The sequence below is a fragment of the Pyrus communis genome, chromosome 8 (genome assembly GCF_041283825.1).
Source record: "Pyrus communis isolate YQ-2024b chromosome 8, ASM4128382v1, whole genome shotgun sequence".
NCBI lineage: Eukaryota > Viridiplantae > Streptophyta > Magnoliopsida > Rosales > Rosaceae > Pyrus > Pyrus communis.
The window spans coordinates 21,131,577-21,148,674 of NC_142572.1; the positions used below are offsets into that span (position 1 = coordinate 21,131,577).

The window sequence follows — 17,098 nt, forward strand, 5'->3', positions numbered from 1 at the left end:
GATAATTAGGATGGAATTTAATTTATATATTAAATCTTTGCGGAACTGCTTGTGGAATCGGACCTCTATTCTTGTTCTGCTGGTGCTGAACCCACAAAAAGAAACAAAGTATGGCCCGACGCGAGTCTCTAATCAGCCTTTTTAGGCACGTATTCGGAGTTGGTAAGGAAATGTGGCATCGTAAACCCTATCTCCGGCCATACTTTGTAATCGACAACAGACGCTCTACTAAATTGATTTAGCAGTATTGTAGTACAATAAAAGTAAAAGTAAATAAGATCTGACCATGTTTGATGTCATTCAACAAACAAAAAAATGACGCTCAAAACTTATTCAACTGCGATATTACAGGTTTCTTCAGGTTTATAAAATCCTAAAACCATCTCAAATTAGTTTTGAGGCTTAATTTTTAAGCTTTACCAATTTCTTGGTTTGAGGATTGCATGCATTGGATTGAGTTTGCGAGTGGTGAGCCCAACAGTGGCCACATTTTCTTCCTCTCCATGTCTCAGCTTCCACTCAAACTCCTGCACCAACCCTCCAATGGAGGTGCACGCTATCAGCATTGCCTGAAGTGAACCAGCACACACCCTCTTTCCGCCTCCAAATGCCATGGTCTTGTACAAATCCATCGGGTCGTGTTTTGGTTCCAAAAACCTCTCTGGCTTCCATTCTTCCGGGCTTTCCCATCGGTTCTTGTCCATGTTGCACCCGTATATGTTAATGGCAATCTGCGTGTACAATAGCGTAACTTAGTAAAAGATCAATAACAATGTTGTGAAAAAAATGAAAAATATATCTAATGGAAACATTTATCAAGTACCTCTGTTCCGGCAGGAACATAGTAACCGCCTAATTGGGTATCTTCGTGCACATATCTAGGAGGAACTATAGGAACTGGACTATACTTCCTTAAAGTTTCATGGAAAACAGCACCCAGGTACGGCATCTGGGACAAATGTTCCTCAGTAACCTTGTTGGTTCCACAAACATTTTGAATTTCTTCAAAGAGACGATCCTGTTATATTACGAGGCAAAGTAGACCCATATTAGTTACCAAGAAAAAAAAATGGCGCACATACAAAATTTAAAAAATCAGCAACTAAAATAACCTGTTGTTTCTGATCTTTTGCAAGTTCATACATAGCCCATTCCGTTGTTACCACTGTAGTATCCGCTGTCTCGATAATCGTTTCCCAAATCAACATGGCTATTTGCTCAGGTGTAAGCGTTTTTGCTTCAGAAAGCAAGTAGTCGGTATAACAATTCAATTCCTGTTTCAAACTCCATTCAAGTTACATGTACAACTACTAAGAAGTTCCCAAAAAAGATAATAAAGCAAGAAAAGAGCACCTCTCCTGAAGCAATTCGCTTCTTCTGCTCTTCGATCAAGACATTCATTACTGCTATCCTGCGGCGAGAGAGTCTCTTCATGTTATTTTCTATGGTCTTATTAGGAACCCATCTCAGGTACGGGAAGAAGTCTCTCCAATCAACCTCGATTGCACCTTCCATCATGTCATTCACTAGAACCTTAAAGATATCGTCTCTTGATAATGTAGTACCAAGCTCCTCCACATTAATGGAATCTTCTATATCCTTACCTATAGCCTGCATCCATTATGTTAATTTATACAATATTCTCAACTTCGCAATTGTAACGTCAAGTGCAAGGAAGAAGCGTTACAGAATACTCGTACTAACAAAATAAAGCAACGCTCACTTGCTTCAAAGCAATTCCAAAGAGTTCGGACTCGAATATCTCTCTGAAATTTATAGCTTCTTGAGGAGAGTTGTTTACATGAGCATGCAATCGGCTAGCAACATTTTCCCTCATGGTATCTCTCTGGCTTCGGTGTCGCTTCTGAATATTACTAATGGAGTTATAACAAATCTACTATATCATCGGATAAGAAATAGTGTGCGCATAAAGTGAGAACAAGAACCGTAACAACGAACCTGAGCGTTCGTTCCAAGAACATTTGTGAGTACGTATCGTTTTACCATGTTGTGAAAATCGTTGTAGTCACTTGTTGCAACCATACATTTATCGGAAGTGAGAATCTTTAGTGCCTTTGATAGCTTTCTCGTTGACATGGATGAATATCTGGTCACCATGGCCTGAAACAACCATTAGAGCAGAAGTGGTTACCAATTATTCAAAGGGAGTTTTAACGAATCCTTCATACAAGAATATATATACACACACATAAACATTCATGTATTGGATAAAACCTTCCCCGTAATACATACAAATTCATTAGAACATATTGAATTAGTAAGAAACAGAACTTTCATTGTTATAACCCTTTGATCATTGCAATAGGCGTTGAGGACACGCCTATTGCTCATCAACTCTATAATGATGTCCATGGAAAAGATAAACCCATAAGTCGGAAATCAGTTGAAATCTCAATCGAATGGATCTTTCATGGCTTCAAGCCTTCAAGAAAAAACACAGTATCTTAGGGCCTGTTTGGTATTCTATTAAAAAAAATTAACATTTGATCAAAACATTTTTTGAGAAAATGTCTTAAGAACAATTTTCTTAAAGACTCAAAAATTTGTTTTGTATTAGATTCAAAATTTATTTTAAATCTTAACAATTTACAAAAAATAAAGAAAGACATCATTGTCCATAGATAGATTCAAAGAGGAGAGTGCATCGAAGGAGAGAGAAAAAGGAGAGAGAGCATCAAGGGAGAAATAGGAGATAAAGAGACCATCAGGAGAGAAAGAGGAGAGTGAAAGCATCAGGAGAGAGGGCCGGTGGAAAGAGAAAGAAGAGTATGATTTTCTTTTTTTCTATTCTTCTCCCCTTCACTCTTCTTTTTCCATACTTTCTATTTTGTCTTTATTTCTCTATAAAAAAGTTAATATAAAATGTTGATGTGACTTAATTTTGATCTTTTAAATATTAGTGGATGGAAGAGAAAGAAAAAAACTGGGGGAAAAGAATCCTAATCCAAAAGAGGAGGGAGAGAATTTGTAGAGAGAGAATTGAAGAAGACAGTGGCTGAGCGGAGAATTGGAGATAGAAATTATTGGAGGAAAGAGAAAGTAAAAGTTTTTAGTTTAAAAACTCTAAAGGAAAATTTTATTTGAACCCATATTTTGTATCTCAAGCTTATTTTTTATATCCACACTCTATTTGATTTATCCATCATTATCTATTTACACCCAACATTATTTTCGAAATTGTCCTTACTTATCCAAACTCAACTCAATCAAATTTCTTTTTACACCTAACTCAATCTACTTAAAAATAAAAAATAAAACGCTAACCAGTTCATCATCTCCATTGAGCAAATCCCCTTCTCTCTCTTTAAAAAATCCTTCCATCTCCCATGGTTGTCAATCTACTCCTCCGTAGTCATCCAAACCTTTTGCTCTTCCTTTTCTTCATCATTTGACATCTCTAAATTTCTAGAGCACTAATTAGCTTAATAATCGGTATGAGCTTTTGGTTAGAGTGTTTAATGCGTTTGGTATGTTTCAGTTAAATAAGAATCTTCTAGCCACTATATTCTCATCTGTGGTAAAAAAATGGGTACGTCCATGATAACTTTTGGTAGATCAATGAATATTTTTAACCGTGGATATTTATTAGATACAAAAGTTGCGGACAACAATTCACATTACATTGAATTGTGGCTAAAAAGTATATCGTCTTTGCACGTTTTATAGGTGAACTCATAACTAAGCAGTTTTTATTGTGGAGCAAAACTTCGAGAATTGATCTAACTTGGATGTGTAATTGAGTTTATGCATTTTAACGATTAAATTGATAAATATTTCGACCATATATGGATTTAATATCGTAGTATCTTTTAGCCTCTATATGCCACAAAAGTTGCGGACAAAAATTCACAATACATAGAACTGTGGTTAAAAATTATATCGCATTTGCACGTTTTATAGGTGAACTCATAGATAAGCAGTTTTATTGTTGACCAAAACTTCGGGAAGATCTAACTTGAATGTATAATTGAGCTTATGCATTTTAATGATTAAATTCATAAATACATTGACCACATATGAATTTAATATCGTATTGTCATTTAGCCTTTATATTGGTATCTGTGGCAAAAAAAATGGGTACCTCCATGAGAAAATTTTGTTGATCAATGAATATTTTCAATCTAGATATTTATTAGATGCCAGAAATTATAAGACTATTTGCGAAAGTCTAAGTCAATGCCACATACAATATTTGTTAAGACATATTTAGGAAACTGTTATTAGCACTCCAAAAATCTTATTCTACACTTCGCACAAATGTATTTTTCTTTCCCATTATAGAAAGTTGGGAGTGCCAAATGAGATTTTTGCAGTACTAATAACAATTTTCTATATTTGTATACATTTTATTTTAGTTTGGAAGTCGACTTCCTTTTTTTTTTTTTTCCTTTCTTTATCAAGTTGGGATATCAAGTTGGGAGTATCACTGATTGTGACCTTGTGCAACTAGTTATTGATTTGTTTTGAATAATCAACATTATTTCTTACAATGTCTTGGGCATATGAATAACAGACAGAAAACGGTCATGATACAAGCTAATAGTAGTAATACTAATTATTAAACAACTTGTGCATGATGTTTGCTTATAACCAAGTGGCATGAAGGAAAAAATGTGTATGTTTCATGCATGACTTGGAATAGTATTAGTCGTCGTGAGATTTTGCATCAATTTGTTTTTGTTTTTAATATGTATATATTAAGTTCCATTTTAATGGGATTGCTCACCACCCATAAGTTGTGATAATGCCTTTATTTATCGTTGTTATGTGAGTTTAATTAAATTTTGAGATTGTGTTTATCCACTACATACATTTCGATTTTTTTTTTTTTAAGTCAAGCGATAGCATTAGTAAGTTAGATGTTAGATTAGTCACTGACAGAATTCGAACCTACGCCTTCATGCAAGAGCACAACACTTTTTCACTACTGTGGTAAATGGCCACTTGCCAACAAGTTGATTGGCATGTGTGACTTTACTAATACTATTCCAAGTCATGCAAGAAACGTACACATTTGTTCCTTCATGCCACTTGGTTATAAGCAAACATCATGCACAAGTTGTTTACTAATTAGTACTACTCTTATTTAGCTTGTATCATGACCGTTTTCTTTTTGTTATTCATACGCCCAAGACATTGTAAGAAATCATGTTGATTATTCACAATGAATCAACAACTAGTTACACATGATCACAGTCAATGATACTCCCAACTTGATAAAGAAAGAAAAAGAAAGGAAGTCGACTTCCAAACTAAAATAAAATGTATATAAATATAAAAGATTGTTATTAGCACTCCAAAAATCTTATTTGGCACTCCAAACTTTCTATAATTAGAAAGAAAAATACATTTGTGCAAAGTGTAAAATGAGATTTTTGGAATGTTAATAACAGTTCCTTAAATATAGTTTAACAAATATTGTATGTGGCATTGACTTAGACTTTCGTGAATAGACTTATAATTTTTGGTATCTAATACATATTTAGATTGAAAATATTCATCGATCTACAAAATTTTCTCATGGAGGTACCCATTTTTTTGCCATAGATACCAATATAGAGGTTAAAAGACACTACGATATTAAATTCATATACGGTCGAGATATTTATCAATTTAATCATTAAAATGCATAAGCTCAATTATACATTCAAGTTAGATCAATTCCCGAAGTTTTGGTCAACAATAAAAACTGTTTACCTATGAGTTCACCTATAAAGCGTGCAAAGACGATCTACATTTTTACCACAATTCTATGTATTGCGAATTTTTGTTTGCAACTTTTGTGGCATATAGAGGCTAAAAGATACTACGATATTAAATCCATATGTGGTTGAAATATTTATCAGTTTAATCATTAAAATGCATAAACTCAATTACACATCCAGGTTAGATCAATTCCCAAAGTTTTGCTCCACAATAAAAATTGCTTAGTTATGAGTTCGCCTTTAAAACGTGCAAAGGCGATATACTTTTTAGCCACAATTCAATGTAATGTGAATTGTTGTTCGCAACTTTTGTATTTAATAAATATCCACGATTTTGATAAAAAAAAAAAATATCCACGTTTAAAAATATTCATTGATCTACCAAAAGTTATCATGGACGTACCCATTTTCTACCACATATAGGAATATAGAGTCTAGAAGATTCTCATTTAATTGAAACATGTCAAACTCATTAAACATTATAAACAAAAGCTCATTTAAATGAAAAGAAAAAGGAATCAATCCGTAAAAATTGAACCAATCGATTGAACACATACCAATTATTAAGCTCATTAGTGCTCTACAAATTTAGAGATGTCAAATGATGAAGAAAAGGAAGAGCAAGAGGTTTGGATGACTACGGAGGAGCAGATGGGGGTGCAGAATGACAACCATGGCAGATGGAAGGATTTTTTAAAGGGAGAGAAGGGGCTTTGCTCCATGGAGATGATGGACTAGTTAGGGTTTTATTTGTTATTTTTAAGTAGATTGAGTTGGGTGTAAAAAAAAAAAAAAGTTTGATTGAGTTGAGTTTTGATAAGTAAGGGCAGTTTCGGAAATAACGTTGGGTGTAAAGAGATAATGATAGATAAATCAATACAATGTGGGTATAAAAAGTAAGCTGGGTGTTGAGATACAAAATATGGGTTCAAATAAAAATTCTCAACTCTAAAACCTTACTTTTGGTGTTTTGAAGAAATAAGTCAATTTTTTAGTTAGTTTTCAATCTAGTTTTTAAAAATAATTTTACCAAACAAATTTTCAAGGTTTAAACTTAAAAAGTGTTAAAGAACAAAAAAACGAAAGAAAAAAAAATGATTTTAAAGATGAATTTAAGTAGAGTACTAAATAAACCCTTAATTTTTAATGCTAAACTTCAGCTACAAGTCGATTGGCAATGATTAATTACTTGTCTACCCAAGTCAACTGGTGCAAAGGTCTAACTCAACCGAATTAACCTCACTCAGAAGTTTCAGTGATGGATAAATATTGAATTTCACTTGATAGAAACAAACTTCCGTAGTTCTATTAAGGTTATTTTATTTATCCATCAAATAAAAAAGTACCCTTCGAATATGTGACATGGTACTTAGTGATTTGTTTCATTTTCTTTTGGTTCATAAAGATGATGTTCTATGTCTTATGGGAAGGGACACAAATAAATAGAGTGTGCATAATGAGAAAAGAGGCATGCATAAATTATTTCTTTATTTTATTCCAACTTCTCTGACTGAGAGGAAGGAGGGCTCGAACTTGGGTGAAGGTGAAGCTGGCTCCCTAGCCAACTGGTCTAATTGTGTATGCCGTTTTTCACGGATTTGGATCCTTTCCTGAGCAAAGGAGACGGAGCCTCCTGATCCAAATCCCTGGGCAGTTAGATTTTCATCCAACGGTTACAATTATTATAACTTTTACTGTTTGTAGCCGTTGGGTCAAAATTCAACGCCCGTGCGTTTGGGTCAGAGGATCCGTCTCCCTTGCTTAGGAGAGGATCCAAATCCGTTTATCACAGTGATTAGTGAGAAAGAGAAACCTACCTCTTTAGCAACATCAGCTGTATTGAGAACAACCATGGTGGTAGCACCAGTTCTGATAGAAAAGATTGGTCCGTACTCCTCAGCCCACCTAGTAAACGTCTTGTACGGCTTCTTCTCCTTCAGCTGCAGCAAGTTCCCCACCACAGGCAATCCTGGCACAACTGCAAAATTCCCAACGTTCCGACCACCCAGTTCATCAAAACTCATAAATCTCCAACAAATAAACACAAAAATAAATAAAAGTGGGAAATTAGTAATAGGTACCTGGAACAGAAGGGAGTTTGGAGAAAGTGTTTTTCTTGGGGAAGATCAAAGCTTTGACGGAAAACAGGAAGAGCAGAGACAGAGCAGCGATGGCCGCAGGGACTGCAAAGGGCATTGCTTGGAAATCTTGGAGAATCTGGTTCATGGGTGCCATTGATTTTCTGAGAAAGTATAGAGGAAAGGTGCTGGGTCTGCAGCTGGGTTGGTTGTGAAAGTTTCATTCACCCAGCAGAACAGCAGCATATATATACCGATACGGTCGAGGGGGGATTCGATTGGAACGAATGGAAAATTGCGGTGGGATTAAAAAGGAAGTTTAAAAAAAAGAGTGAGGGTGGCAGAATGAGCATTATTAGGACTGAGCTGGCTAAAATGGAAGATGGAAATTATTCGTCTTTCTAAGTAAGCTGGGGAAAGGAATATGCCATTAAAGTATGTGTACACAAATGTTAAGCTAATTACGCACTGTTAAGTAATTAAAATATAAGCTCGATGACATCTTCGTTATGCCTCTAAACTCTAAGCATACCAATAAGAATACTATTGTCCTGAGTCGATTACACGCCACTGTGAAAAACTATAATGCATGGTAGTATGTGATTAGTGGGAGCAAAAAATAATACAGAAAATTTTAGAGCTGACACGTGAAATTTTACCATCAAGTGACAAAAATGCCCTCATTAAATTGGTGTCGTCCACATTCATTCCATGCGTAGTTTAACACTCAAGCAGACTTGAGCTATTGACTACGATAATATTAAAGATATGATTAAATTATTAATTCCATCTTTAAGTTTTTCTTCTTGAAGATCGATTCAATCAAGAAATGAATCACCACCAAATTCAATTACACTATGTTTGGGTGAAGAAATTTAAAATTATTAAGGAATTTAAAAATGACGGAAATTGAAATGACGAGATTTTATTTTCTAGAATTTGTAAATTTTCTTGTTTGGTTAACCTAAAAGAACAATGGAATTGAATACGGAATTTGTTATTTTTAAACTGTCAATCATAGAAATTGAGAAATGACACCTATTTACATGGAATTCGAACTTGGGATTTGGAGGTCCCAAATTCCAAGTTTTTTTTCCACGCGGAAATTCTAAATTTCTATGTTTATGAATCCAAACAAGAGAATTGGTGCCTGTCAATTTATAAATTCTAACTTTTACCAAAATTCTATGTTTATTACCCTCATCCAAACATAGTGTTAAGGATTTCACTTATTATTCCAAAATATTATTAATTAAATAATATATTCAGAATAATTTCTCACGTATCTTTAAGATATCTCAGCATCTTAAAGATATTTTCTTACTGTATCTGACTGATGCACACTTTGGCCAACTGAACACCGACATATGACATGATAATCCCTACACATGTAGTAGCCCTATGAATAGCCCATTCTTCACCAAATACTGTTAAGCTTTTGTTGCGCAGTTAAGTCTTAACCTCTCTATTTTCAGAGAAATTGACTTAAGCATAAGATATCTATTGGTGAAACCCTCCCATCCCGTGGGCGTGTGGGTTTGATTCTTTTATCAATGGTATTTAATTGTTTTGTAAGTCCTAGTTCATCAAGATGAAGACGATAAAATTTTTCCACCACAACTATCACAATACCGCCATCATTATAAATTTATCTCCGTATCATGACGCTAGCATGTCAATGATAATGTTACCATGCATGAGTTAATTACGCACTACCACAAGGAATTAAGCTGGTTCACTTAAAATATGTCACAACAATATTTATGTCGTAAATGAACTTCTCGCCACCTCATGATTCTAACGTAATTACGTTAACCGAAACGCTAGTAGTTAAACACATGACATAACTATTGATCCGAGATATTGTCACAAGAACATCGTCGTGGTTGTAATTAAATTTCTAAACTGAATCTTAATTACAGCACTAATCTGGATTCTTTTGCTCGGAGAGTTGAAGCAGGGTTTATGCCGTTTTGGAAGTTTGCTCGTGAAATGGAGCAGTCGGTCTCAGGCGTGAAGACAAAAGAGGGGATTGAGATGTCATTCGGGAATCCGAAGGGGCTCCAGATACAAAGATACCTTGTACGTGTCACCAAAACAGAGTGCTCTGTTTAATATTTTTCCATCTATTTCCCTATGTACTTGGACAATACACGTGACCATGACTGCTCTCCTGTTTCGGCCCATTATTTTATAAAGAATATTTTTTATTTGTTGTCGAGTCATATTTTAATTTGAAGAATTTTTTTTAAATCTACAGTACGAGGAGAATTAATGATATTAAAAAAAAATGTACACGTAGTCAGGAAAGATAAATCAAACTACAAGAAGAAAAAAAAATAAAAATACATGAAAGAAAGAATGACATAAACTTTACCTTTTTAAAAACTAAAATAAAATAAAACAAAGATAATGGAGATCATAATATAAAATTAAAAAAAAAAAGGACAATAATACAGAGACTGTAAAATGTTAATCAATTAAATAAGAGTGATTGGAATCTCTCTAAACTAATGTTCAATCGTAATCTCATAAACTAATGTTTTGTTTATTTTGAAAAGCTAAATTAATGGTTGAGAGAGGTTTGAAGTTCACATTTCTTATTCCTAACTATCTTATTGATGGTGTGTGACGAATTTTACAAAGTTGGCCATACAATTACAATGTTCTTCTACCAAATATTCTGTAGTTGAAAAGAAAACTGATTTGTTGACGAATATGGTTTATATAAGTGAAATGATTTTCGTATATTTTTTTATTATTATTTTGAACAAACGAGAGTATCTACATTAGGGGGATGGAACGTCGGTTAAGACTCACAATAGGTTAGTCATAATAAGTGATTCGAATTCGCCTTTGACGAGAATTAAACATAAAACCTCTCATTTACAAATGAAGAAAAATATATTAAATCATAGTACTTAGTGACATCTATTTCTTTTTTCTTTGTGACATTGAAGGGGTTCAAACTTTGAACCTAGCCTAGTCATACCAATCCTCACCTTTAGACTTTGCACATTTAACCTTTCTTTATGCAATGTTTTCTTTTGTATTATAATTTATGTTTAATCTATTCAATCTCAAAATGTAAAAAAAAAAAAAAAAAAAAAAAAGATGTGCGAGATTACTTCTAAAAGATTAATTGAACCAAATAAAAGAAAAAAGATCTCAAATAGCACTACGGTCTTGGGGTATGCCTTCACTTGTAAGTAAGAACTTTTAAGTTTGATTTTTGTCAAAGATGAATTTTAATTAAATTGTTATGACTAACCCATTATGTACTTTAACACACTTTGTCTATCTCTTATTGTAGGTAAACCGTATGCATTTAAAAAGAAAAGGATACTCTAATTATGCAACAATTTAAGGCCGGCCCAATCCAAAGCTTATGGAAAAGCCTTAGCTGGATTGGATCCATTTCAAAATAAGGCTTAGATTTATTTTTAAGAAAGTCTTGTCCCAGCTCCAGCCCAATATTTGATAAGTGAAAATTTGAAAAGAAAAATCTCCAACCCAATTTGCCATATAAATTCATTTTCCGCCAGCATGAGCATACCATACAAGATCCCAATCCCATTCTTCCCGACCCAAAAAAACCAGAAAAAATGGGCCCAGAAATTTTGACCCCGAACCGTTCGGTATCGAGTTCGGTTTTACATAGCGGTGGTGTTCAGTGATCTCGAACCAAACCAATTTTTTTTTTATTAATACAATTTAAAATTTAAAATTTGGGCCTTCAAAGAATTAATTTTGGTTGAAAGACAACACTAACTAGAGATATTTACCATTTCAAGTGCTTCTGTACTGTGCTGCAGCACACTCGAAAGAAGCGCGATTCGAGAAGACCTGAATGCATGAATTCGTACGTCTTTGCGAGAGTAGTGCCACATAGGATGGAGAAATTTTTAGTTGTGACAGAAATAGAAATGATATATTACGTGTTTTTATGTAAGTGGTAGAAAATTCTAATTTTTAAGTTATTAACATTTTAGCACATGTAACCCACAATTTATATAGTAACATAAGATGTACCACCTCCTGTAACGGTTACACTAAAAAAATCTCTCCGTAGAACGGACATTTACACTCGAGAATTTCTCTTTGCATGGAAACAAAAGTCCACCCACAAACACTTCACTTCGCACTTGGCAATTGGCATGGTCGTCTCAAATCTCATGTGGACACTGGACTCGAAGGCCGAAAGTCACCAAACAGAGAGAGAGAGAGAGAGAGAGAGAGAGAGAGAGAGAGATGTTATAAACTTGTAGTGCACGGTAGTCCCCATTAATATTCTCAATTGCCTTACTTTATATAAACTAATGATGAACTTTTAGGTAGGTGATGCTAGTTCACACTTATTTTTATCTTCCGCACATATTTGGTTATTGAATTGTATTAATTGAAGATGATCAAGTGACAAAAATTAACAAAAAAATATGTCCAAATAAAAATAAGTATATAAATAGTACCATCTTTTTTAAGTAAAGCAAAATTTGAATGGAAGTGATATCATCATCATCATATCCAACAAGAGAAGAAAAGAATATAAAAAATAAAATAATTTAATGGATACCAAACTTAAAAGGAAAAGGGAAGGGGGGTTACTTAGTAATTGAGGAATTAACCAAAAATTAATACCAAACTTCCAAATTTGGAAGTTTAGTAATTGATAGAAACCAAAAATTAATAGCAAACTTCCCTACTTTATCTACCAAACTTCCAAATTTGTCCTTGAATAAATAAAAATGAAAAATTAATTTTATAACCCTAACACAAACAACAATAATCTCTCTACACCCTTTTTATTTAATATGGTGAACCCAACCCTAATGACGGCAACTCTTCTCCGACATCGTCAACGACCACGATCCCTCTCTACTATTCTTTTATATGTCTTCTCTTCTCTCTTGAATTCTTGGCTTACATCTTTACTTTTTCTTAATTTTGGTAAGTTATACACATTGGATTTTAGTGAATAAAAAAAGCTATCAAACCCCACAGCTGCAAGGCTTCTGTGCATTTTCACTTTCACTTCAACACCCATTCGTTGAACATTAAACCAAATTGAAAAAGATAGAAAATTTTAACTGTTAGAGAAAAAACAGAGATCTAACAAGAAAAAAAAAGAATTGTACTTGTTTAATTTCCGCTCAAAAACAATAAAACACCGCCCAACATGTGCTTGTAAAAATAACCCAATCAAATGAAAAAAAGAAGGTACTTTCTTCATCATGTAATAACAAAAAAAAAAAAAAAAAGTGTAAGGGGATGGTGGGTGTCGATGAGTTTGGAGAAGGGTTGCTGGCGTTAGGGTTAGGTTCACTGGATTCAATAAAATGGGTGTAGAGATAGAAATTTTTGTTGTTTGTGTTTGGATTTATAAAATTGTTTCTTCTTTTTTATTTAAGGGTGAATTTGGCAGTTTGGTAGACAAAATTTTCTAATTGGGTCTAAAGATAAAAAAGCTGAGTTCAAATAAAATTTCCCTATAAAGTATTGAACCCAGCAGCACAGCACCTACGTACGTCTTTGTCACTTTACGCTCGATAACCATCCATTCCATGCCTGTATATTAAGCTACAAACACAGTACGTATTGTTAACTGAAGCAGCCATTGTTGACTAAAGAATTAGGAAATCAGACATGAAATCCATTGTAATTAATAGAGTAGTTGTAAGCAGTAAATTTAGATATAGGCAGTAGTTTCATAGCAGTTTTTTTATGACTTCTTGTACTGGTTTCATACCTGATCATCATTGCTTGTATTCCTATATAAATCCTCCGATTGGGAGATGAAAATATCAAGAAATTAACTCTATTTTGGCATGGTATCAGAGCCATTCTGATCCAAAAAAGGAGTTTCTATTCTGATTAACCTACTGGCACTACTGCCATCTACCCCATAAGACCTGCAGAATAGCAGGCCTTCTACTTTCATACGAATCCAATCTCTCTTTGGCCATATCTGCCAACATCACTACCCATATTGAGCTTGTTAACCATATACATTCCGCTGCATCTCTACCCATCTTCTGTCCATTTGCAATATCTCCACGAACCCATAAAACTTTCCAAAAAAAACAAAAAAAATTTTAAATACTACCCCATACCCTATAAACCATACCCGTTGGAATCACCCAACAAACCCGTGCCATTGCCTCTTCCTCCTTGCATTTTGTTCCTGCATCTCTCTCAGTAAGACTGACTCTCTATTGTTTCAATAAAGAGAATTCGTTGCAGTAGTAATGGGTGACTCCAAGACCACTGTTTCAGCTGCTGTTACACAAAATGATATGTCTCTGCATATCACCCCAGACAAGTTGGATGGGTCCAACTATTCCTCGTGGTCCCAAAGTGTCCGCATCTGCATCACTGGCAGAGGCAAATGGTCTTATGTCAGTGGAAAAAAGAAGGCACCAGCAGAAGCCGATGCATCGTATGTTATATGGGAGGAAGAGAATGCCATGGTTCAATCTTGGCTTCTCAACTCCATGACTAGAGATTTGCGGGCCATTTTTCTCCGACTCTCTATTGCAAAAGATGTTTGGGATGCTGTTACCCAAACTTACTCAATTGAAAAAGATGCATCAAAATTATATGAACTTCGCCGTCAAGCACTGGCGACTTGCCAGAATGGTGAGCCTTTATCTGCATATTATGGTAAACTTCAGCAAACATGGCAAGAAATAGATTTCTTACGTCCTGGAAAATTGAAATGTGCTGATGATGTTGCTGCTCGAGAGACAGAAATTTCAGAAGAAAGATTGTATGATTTTCTGGCTGGCCTTGATCCTCATTTAGATCATGTTCACAGTCAAGTTTTGACTCAAACACCTTTGCCATCTGTTCGTGCTGCTTATGCTCTTGTGAATGCTGAAGCAAGTAGGCAAACCATTATGTTGGTTGGCCCACAAGTGGAAGGATCAGCCATGGTAGCTGCTCCGTCTCGATTTCTCCGTGGAGTCTCGAATTCTCGATCAGGTGGATCTAAAGTTACTGATACAAGGAAGTGTACTTATTGTGACAAAGATAAGCATACTAGAGACACTTGTTTTAAGTTGCATGGATATCCTGATTGGTGGGTTCAAAAGAAGGAAAATCAAAAGAAAAGCATTGTTAGATCACAAGCACACCTGTCTACACCAACGCCTTCCGTGCCTTGAGTAGATCAATCTGCTCACTCAGTTTCTCCTACTACTGCTTCCACTTCCTTAGTCGACACAGGTAACTTTGGTTTTGCCTTGAACACCACATTTGGTGCTCCAAATAAACCTTGGATCATTGATTCGGGGGCTTCTGACCACATGACCAATAACTCTTCATGGTTTGCTTCTCACATTACTCCACCTTTAAATACCGTTAAAGTTGCTGATGGTATTTCCACTCCAGTGCTTGGAGCATGCTCCATCTCATTAACACCATGCCTATCTCTCTCATCTGTTTTACATGTTCCTAATCTTTCTCACAATTTGCTTTCCATTGGTAAACTTACAAATCAACTAAACTGTCTTGCCATTTTTTCTCCTACTCATTGTTGGTTTCAGGATATTCGAACGAAAGCGTTGATTGGTCATGGTAGAGAGAGGGGAGGTCTATACTACTTGGACTTACCACCAGATTGTGAGAAGACAAGTTACAGTTGTCAAGTGGAAGCTAAACAATTTGAAGCTTCTGAAAAAATTTGGTTATGGCACAAAAGATTGGGACATCCTTCCTTTTAGTACCTGCAATATCTATTCCCTTCTTTATTTTCTAAAGTCAAGGTTTCTAATTTCCATTGTGAAACTTGCATCTTTTCTAAAAATCATCGTGTCTCATTTCCTTTAAGCTCCAATAAAAGTGATGTTCCTTTCTCTCTTATTCATTCTGATGTTTGGGGACCATTTCATATTCCTACTTATACTGGTGCTAAATACTTTGTCTCTTTCATTGATGACTGCACTCAAGTTTCTTAGGTATACTTACTAAAAAGTAAGAGTGAGGTTATGTCTGTTTTTCCAATCTTTCATCAAATGATTCAAACCCAATTTAATGCTAAAATTCAAGTTGTTCGATCTGACAATGGGAAAGAGTATTTGAATTATGGACTTGGAACATTTTTTCAACAAGAAGGTATCATTCATCAAACATCTTGTCCACATACTCCTCAACAGAACGGTATAGGAGAACGTAAAAATCGTCACCTCTTGGATGTGGCTCGATCTTTATGTTTTGCTATGCATGTTCCTAAACGTTTTTGGGGTGATGCCATTCACACAGCTGTTTTTCTTATCAATCGCATGCCATCACGTGTTCTCCAATTTCAAACACCTATCCAAACCCTTTCCCATTATCATTCTTTTCCTTCACTCCTTCATATTCCTCCAAAAGTGTTTGGTTGTGTCTGCTATGTTCATGTCCACATGCAAAATCGTGATAAGTTGGATCCTCGAGCCATCAAATGTATGTTTATTGGCTATTCTGCTACTCAGAAAGGGTATCGATGTGAAGGAAAATTTGTGAAAAACAAGTTCATTTGAGCAACATCAACAACATGCAATTAACAATTAAAAGGCGGAATCATGTTTATATGCACTCAAAAACAAAACTTAACCCATGAACTTCAAAGCCTAGTAGATAGGTGAACCAAGACTCAACTCAAAACAAAGTGAGTTGAGAAATCAATACCTTTGTAGATTCCTCTTTGCATAAGCAAAGGCTAATCACCCAAAGAGAGGGCCTTCATTCCTTGCATCTTAGATCCATGGATTTGGATGGATGAAAAGGTTTCTCCAAGTTCCCAAAATTGAAAACCTCTAAGTCTCCACACCAAGGCATATTGTAGAAGAAATGAGTGACCTTGGAGGAGTTTGATTGCTAGATGATCTCTCCAAGGTGGCTGAAATTTTAGAGAGAAAGGAGAGCTTGTGTTCTCATCCTTTCCCCAAAAATTACCCTTAATGAATTTTGGCTATAAAGTCATACTTATTCCTTAATTCATTTGAGTGGCAAACTTGTAAATAAGTCCAAAACCACTCCTTCTTTAACATGGGATTTATTGGGCTATTTGGGCCTTTGTGAATCATTATTCATTAAGTTGTCACACAACTTAAGTCAATGGACTTGACGTTCGAAGCCCATTGGGCCTTAAGGTCCAAAACTATCCCGTGGTATTTTAACGAACTTATTCGTTTGATTAATAATCATATTAATTAATCCTTGCCATAAATAATTAAACCATTTAATTATTCTTACTCATCTCCGTTGAATCTTCAATCTCTACCTTACACGGTGTACGATCCATTAGGTTCCTTT

At 34.9% G+C, this 17,098-nt stretch overlaps 1 protein-coding gene across 1 annotated transcript; it reads right to left on the reverse strand.

The window, feature by feature from the left end:
• Positions 1–203: 203 nt before the first annotated feature.
• LOC137718612 (ent-kaurene oxidase, chloroplastic-like) lies at positions 204–8,148 on the reverse strand. The gene is made up of 8 exons (XM_068458161.2): positions 7,808–8,148; positions 7,544–7,704; positions 1,960–2,121; positions 1,724–1,864; positions 1,354–1,611; positions 1,113–1,274; positions 824–1,018; positions 204–731 (listed from the first exon to the last, which is right to left on the reverse strand). The coding sequence occupies exons 1-8, from the start codon at positions 7,959–7,961 to the stop codon at positions 417–419; spliced, it is 1,548 nt and encodes a 515-aa protein (XP_068314262.2). The 5' UTR covers positions 7,962–8,148; the 3' UTR covers positions 204–416.
• Between the last annotated feature and the right edge of the window lie 8,950 nt (positions 8,149–17,098).